Source organism: Montipora capricornis, chromosome 2, assembly GCF_036669925.1.
Source record: "Montipora capricornis isolate CH-2021 chromosome 2, ASM3666992v2, whole genome shotgun sequence".
NCBI lineage: Eukaryota > Metazoa > Cnidaria > Anthozoa > Scleractinia > Acroporidae > Montipora > Montipora capricornis.
The window spans coordinates 18,994,292-19,001,791 of NC_090884.1; the positions used below are offsets into that span (position 1 = coordinate 18,994,292).

The 7,500-nt window shown below is 37.7% G+C and overlaps 1 protein-coding gene across 1 annotated transcript in view; it reads right to left on the reverse strand.

The window, feature by feature from the left end:
• The window catches only part of LOC138039004 (IQ domain-containing protein H-like), a 182,280-nt gene that overhangs the window by 160,447 nt on the left and 14,333 nt on the right, over positions 1–7,500 (reverse strand). The window contains exon 2 of the mRNA XM_068885137.1: positions 3,421–3,537. Coding sequence (XP_068741238.1) covers positions 3,421–3,537 — 117 coding nt within the window. The remainder of the gene's footprint in view (positions 1–3,420; positions 3,538–7,500) is intronic.

The following is a 7,500-nucleotide window of genomic DNA, read 5'->3' on the forward strand; positions in this document are numbered from 1 at the left end:
GATCGCTCAACAAACAGCAACACAGAGACATAAGCCCTAAAAGATACAGTATTTCTAGCACAAGAAAAAGGGGCTGGGGATTTAAAAAAGAACAACAAATAACACTACTTTAAAATTTATGACATAATATGGAAACATTGCCATAAAGGGCTTTTTTTTATGGCACAAATTATCACAGAGCTCGATTGCGCCCACGGTTGATTAATAAATCATTTCCATGTGCTGGTTTAAGCCAACTATATATGTTATAACTAGTTATAGCTGTCGCTAAAGTGCCAACGAGCCAAGCTTGCGTGATTTGGCGCCTGGCGGCTGCATACATCACGCGTCGTACTCGTGCGGCACTCTCATTGGTTATCGCTACGGTCAACATTTCATCGCTTTGGTCTACATTACAGCTTTTGGTCTAAATTACACTCAAATTTGAAGCGCTTCTGAGATTTCGTCCGACTAAAAATCTTCTCGCGGCTCTATAAGCTGCCGCCTCGCCAGGCCTTCTGTCTTCAGAAGGCCTGACTCGTTGGCAATTATAATAATAACTCTATAAATTTTAAACTGCTAAAAATGTATCAGTTTGTTAAAAGAAACTGGTATTAATACATGAACAGATAAATATAATATTTCTGAACTAACATAAAAATGATAATAAAGAGTAAAATACAATCATCACATACAATCAAAATCGACTATTTAAATATTATCTTAATAGACAAAAAAGGATAACAATAAGAAATACAATATTGAAATTACCGTGCATCTGTGACTTAATTTGTCCAATTTTAGCAAAAAAAAACTATAGAGGCTGCTCTGAATGATGAAAAAGTTGTAATTGATCTTATTGATTTTGGTAAATCGTTCCAATCCAACGCTGCAGCATATTAAAAAGATTTTTGTCCAACTTTTTTATTTGCTTTTGGTAAATGTAGCGTCGTGTTGTCTCTGAGATCTCTCCTGTGCAGACTTGATTGCCTTTTACTTGGTTTGGACAGTTATAGTCGTTTAAGATTTTATAGACCAACTGAAATCTCGGAAAACGCCTTCGATTTTTTAATTTTCTAATGACCATTAGAACCCACATATGACCAGCTCCCAACGTCAGTGGCTTCATAGCTCAGTTGGTTAGAGCGTCGCACCGGAATCGCGAATCCTGAATTTTTCAGGCTTGTCTACGTAATTGCAAAAATTGCTCTCATAACTGTGAAGATCATAGCGTCACTTGATTTTGATTCTGTTGAGTTGCAAGTTACATAATTATTGTCTACGATTATCATAGTAGTTTTTAAACCAATGAAACACAGAGCCTGCATCTAGCATAGATAAATGTAGTGCTTTGAAAACTTGGCCCATCAGAGCCGAAGCTTATCCCGGTTTCTGTGGCATGAAGCGACTAGGACTATCTTTTTGACTTCCCCCTGGATGGGATGCCAGTTCATCCCAGGGTTACCCCCAGCATTTTGCCGCCACCTATTTATACCCCTTGGGTGGAGAGAGGCACGGTGGGAGTAAAGTGTCTTGCCCAAGAACACAACACAATTTCCCTGGGCAGGACCCAAACCCGGACCACTCAATCCGGAGTCGAGTCACTAACCATGAGGCCACCACGCCTCCCTAAGCCACTGTGTAAGAAGACTTTAAAAAGGCACGGGACTTATAAAATAATAGTCAGCACAAGAAGACACACCCTTCAGATGTGCACCTCTGGGTAAATTACAACTGTTAGAACTGTCTGATAGACAATCGAAACACCCTAAAACACATGCACAAGGCAGGGTCTCTTTAATGATTTCACTACAGCAATTAATCACAGCATCTGACAGGATGTGGCAATGCGGATCTGCATAATTCCCTAAAATCCGCATCCTCCCCATAAATAGTGATAAAGCAGCTGATTACTATCCTTACAAAGTTAACATAAAATGCAAAGAGGTTGACTATTTTCATTGAAATGCCTATTTTTTCCTGAACGTTGAAGAAAACGCGCCATTTCTTTCGCAGGATAACATACCCTATAGGTTCGAAATTAAAACAAAAAGATGCAACAAGATATTAAAATTTAAAAGTAGGGACAATCATTGCGATGAAGTTTTACAAAACAAAATAAGAGCCTGCAATAAATGTAAAAAACCCCTGAAAATGGTGAATGATTGAGGGAACGGATTGTTGTCCAACCACATTACCATATCTCCAAATTGAAACAAATAATTCATGACAAGAAACAAAAAAAATTTTTATTGCTTTATTTATTTTAGCAAAAATTTCAACAAAATGCCAATTGCTAACCCTTTTATTTTAACGGTGGTCGCAAATTGGCGACACCTACAGATATCTTAATCGCAAAGGGAACAAATTCAGTCGCAAATGTGACTGTATTGGTCATAATTTCGAGTCCTGATTTACCATAAGCATGTAAATTTAATACATTGGACAGGCCTAATTATTAGTTCTATAAATTGTACAAATTTCCGCATAATCCAGTGTAATTTCCGCAGAATCAACACATGTTTACACATAATATGGCCAAAAAATTCCACATAATCTTCAATTTTTTTCGGCACCCTATCAGAAGTCCAGCAATTTAGAGAACAATCATATTAGGGTCACTTCCACTTCTACATCATCAAGATGTTCTAGGAGAATGATCAACAGAGCTGGAAGAGATTGTAGATCAGGTGTATGACAGAACAAGGACAAGCTAGGCCAACTGAGCTATGCCTGCAAATGTTGGTTTTTGAGGAGAGGGGGAAACCAGAGTACCCAGGGAAAAACATCTCGAGCAGAGTAGAGAACCAACAAACTCAACCCACATATGGTGTAGAATCCGGGAATCAATCCTGGGCCACATTGGTGGGAGGCGAGTGCTCTCACCACTGTGCCAGCCCTGCTCCCCTGTGTAGAGTAGGATATCATCAGGCACAGTGTAAAGCACAGAAGAGAGTACAACAAATACATTAAGAGGAACAACAAGCACTCACACTGATTACAGTGCCACTATGACAAAAATCGCACCTTTTCTATTGAAGCCATTTCAAGATATTCAAGTTTTTAAGATATGCAAATTAGCCAAGTGATTACGTCATACACTCAACCAAATTTTGATCAAATAATTATACACATTTTTCAAACTTAAATATCTCCGGAACTAGATGCAGGTATTTGCAAACCGTAAACGGCATTTTCATTCTTTCATAGAATTCTTTGTGATGCGCCTAAAAAATCAAGAGGTAAAAATTATCATATTATAATGATCATAGTGGCACTTTAAGGGTTAATTAGGGTGACGATATTGACATGAATTGTTTTATTTTAATTGTCTTAAATTAGAACGTTGGCTACATGTAAGTCAATAAAAAAAAATAATTAAAATAAATTCCCAAAAATTTACCATTCAATAAAATAATAATACATTAAAATACTGTTTACCGTGACGCTTTGTTCTGTTCGTTCTATGGCACTTTCAAGTGCTCCTATGTCAATAGCATCTGTTGACAGACCTTGCGAAGTAAGCTGTTCTTTAAGGTGACGCAGGTCATCTTGAACCTTGGCAGATTAAAAAAAAACAGTTGTCAATGCAAAATGTAACTATCTCTGACATCAACTTGATCAAGGACACATCAGATAATTTATGCCTTATCTAGTTACTGTTGACTGTAGGTAATAATAATCATATACAGCTGCAGTTGTTATGTAGAAAGGATGTTTTGGAATAAAGTTACCGGTAATTGTAGTTTTATCCTGCGTAATTATTGTTGGTTGCTTGAATGTTCCTGTGCGAGTGTCGAGAAAAATTCATCCTTTACATTTCGCATGAAGTTTCGTTTTCAATGTTTACGGATATTTAATTAACGTATGTTTCAAATTGCATGCTCCAAAAGTTTTGCGGTTGGCAAGAAATTTTAGCAACGCACAATGCATTTTGTTTTTGTTAGGAATTTTTCCACCAAATGGTCGATGTTTCAACGGAATCGTCGCTTATTCGTGTATGAAGAATTTATTTTCCATCAGAATTTTCGTATGTAAACCAGATACTTGTGTTTATTGTCGCTTAAACGCCGTCTCCTTACGGCAATTTCGAAGTGGCTTTTTTAATTGATATTGTGAGAGTCTAACACTAATTTCCAAACAAATGAAGAAAATCAGACCCAGGCATGATCAATGATCAATTTAAGGAGGCTCGAAATAGTTTCTCCTTTTTTCAAACAAATAAACGTATTCTGTCCTTAGATACAGTTAGGGTAATCATATCTGTTCCATTATAGATTTCTCACATCACATTTTCCTCCAAAATAATGTTACCATGGGAACAATATAAGGCACTTCTTTGAGCCTTAAAATCAACATATTTTGTGTTTTTTGAAAAAAGTTACGGGACAGTGAAATCTTCCCATTCAGCTTGAACTTTGAATGTTTACGAAATCAAAGGTGACAAAGGTTTTTTAGCCTTTTTCCAAGGTAAGTCATCTTAAAAATGGTGCATTTATGCAGGAATTCCTAAGAAACTTATTGATTAATGTTTTATTTTATCAATGTTGTGCGTTCTTTCGTGAATTAGGCAAGTTTTCATGAATTGTGCCATTGATGCAATTTGAGATTGATTGTGCCAAATCGCACCATCGCGTAAATTTTATCAGAAGGCCTGTGTATGGTTACTTTCCAGATCTGATGCAATTTGAGCCATTTCCAGGAGCCACCAATTTCAGTAAAATTCTCCTGGATAAAATGTTCCCATGGTCACAATTCCACATCAGAATCAATTATTGTCAAAGATTGAACTTTCATCTCAACCCTCCATCAATACAATAGCAGTCTTGCGAGCAACGTCAGGTGGCAATACTGCAACAAAACAGCTATCAAAGGAGGTGCTTTATCATCACAGTGGCCGTGATGGCTTCAACCATTGATAACAAACTGAGCCTTACCGGGGTGGCAGAAGTCAACCGCCAATTTCTACCAGGATCACAGTGGGTCTTGAACCCAGGATTTCTGGATCTCAAGGCAAGCACCCTAACCACTGGGCCACACTGCCTCCAAGGAAAGTTCGGTCTAGAAAAAGTTTCTCTAAATTACGAAAACTTTTCCCCAGGAATTAAAAAATAGTTGCCATTTTGTCCAGTTCCCCATTAAAATGTGACAAGAGCACTTTGAAGTTGCCTCTTTCGTGACTTGGAGAGCGCCATCTTGGATATGACGTGTTATGAGGTAGCAATAGTCAACAAACGAGTTCGACTTTACCAAGTTCTTCAACCCCCGATCACTTTCTCATTCTTGTGTAACCTTTCTGCTTCAAGAAATTCAAATGAAGACGAACTATGGTAAACAGTCGTGTGGTTCAATAGGTAGTAGGCCATGTAGGCCATAAGTGTGACAGAAGCTCAAGTCACTTTAAAATACTTATAGATTTTCCAGTCAATCAAGCCAGGCGGCAAAAATCAGCCAGAGCAAATGTAAAAGACAAAAACCTTGAACATGCGACAACGAAATGTTTGACAAGTGTACAAATTGTACCTTTCACTTTCTTCCTTCAGCGACAGCCATCTTAGATGCTTCAGCAAACATATTTGTTTGCTTGATCCACACGGGCGGGAAGCGTTTAATTTAAAATAAGCCGACAAAACTTTCAGATGTTGCTCAATACACGGAGCAAGGGCTCTTTCACATCAACATGCAATCACTGCCGTTGGGGTGTACACTTTCAAGGGGGATGAAACTATACACATGTCTAGAATTGAGAACACATGAGAAAAAAACCGAAGCTTACACCAGAAAATTCCCAGCCTATGTGCAAGGCCTCCTTGATTTTCAGTTGAAAAGGCGTGGAGGCGTTGTCAAGGATTGAAAAGCAATTCTCTGAGCACAAATCTCTGCATGTTTCTGACCCATAAGTGTGCTGATTGATGTGTGAGTTCTTATATCGGATGTTGAATGTTCACAAACACGTGTAGCAAGATGTTGATTTGTCTCACTGACACAACTTATCAGACACTACAGCCTGCGTAAGAAAATTTGTAGGCAACGAGACCTTGATAAATTAGAGATGGCATCTTTGGCATTAAATAAGTTGATCTTGTATGGGGCAAACACTAACTTGATGACTACGTTCTTACAGTGGCGTTGGGTGAAGCGCTTGATTCTGTGTTGAGAGAAACTTGAGTAGGGGCCAACAAAAGATAATTACTGGGTTGCCAGTATGGTTTGTTTTATTTTATTTATTTTTTTATTTTTATTTTTTTTCCCTGTCAGTAAAAGTCTTGCCTGTCACTCCCCTTCTAAGTGGTGTCTTTGTGCATAGAGCCTTCTGTGCGTATTTTCTTAGGATCGAGAGGGTAGTGGGAAATGCGTAGATTTCTCTGGTGGACACAGTAGAACAATTAACTTTACCGGCAATGGCGTCGAAAGTCATCAAACGCGAATGGCGTTTTAGTGGATCTTTGAACAAAATATACCCTTATGAAGCTCAATAATGGCAAGTCAATTGGATACTGAACAAGACAGGCGGTGGAATCTTAAAAGCGACAAGTAATGGACTTCAACAACAATCTGTTACCCGTTGAGCCGAAATCAAAGTGAGCTGCATTTCTAATATTTTACCAAGTGTGCTGTTATGTAGAACACTGAAACCAAATGGAAAATTCTCTGGTAACTAATGGGTTCAACAAAGACAGGGAATGAATCGAACATCTTAAGTGGATCTGTGATCAACTCTGCACAGTCTTCAGATAAAAAAAAAATTGGAAAATGTGACAGCCAAGAATTATTTGAAAGAAAGCTTGTCGTCTATTTTGTGCTTCATTATTCAAGGAAAAGCTTCTTCATGGAAACGGTTTGATCCTGAAATTTTAGTTTGTTGTAATATTGCGCATATTTGACACGATTGAGTTTTTTCTCTTCACGCACGTAATGAAATAGGAAGAGTTTTGCCTCTAATAGGAAATATGTTGTTTGTTTCAAAAAACTGTCATGCTTTATAATATGCGAGCTTAACTGGATAGTTTTTATGGCAATTATAGTAAAGCATTTTCGAGTCAAAATGAGGTTAGCTTCTTTCTGTTGTGCTAATTAACTTAATTAAATATAAATATACATTCTGCCTCTGAGTCATGAGTTTGTTATTCTCGTTAACCAGCAATGGTGTAGAAAGTCATTGCAACGCGAATGGCGTTTTAGTGCATCTTATGTTGTTTGTTTCAATAAAATGTTTCGCTGGAAAAGGATTCTGTGATATTTTCTGCCTTTGTGAATTATAATATCATGTTGTGTATTGAATTTTCGAGCTTAAGGTTGAAATGTGATACGGGAGGATATTTTAAGTATTGCCCTGTAAGCAGGAAAGGTTCGTGAAAATAAACTGGTCTGTTGGAAGTGTGCTTGAGTTTCAACAAAATGAGCGTGGCCAAAAACAGCAAAAAATTGTGATGCCGATGAATAATAAAGTGCTAAATGGTGATAAATAACCTCGTCTTGGAGAGTAAATTTTTGACTTTGCAGAAACAATGGTGGGCGATT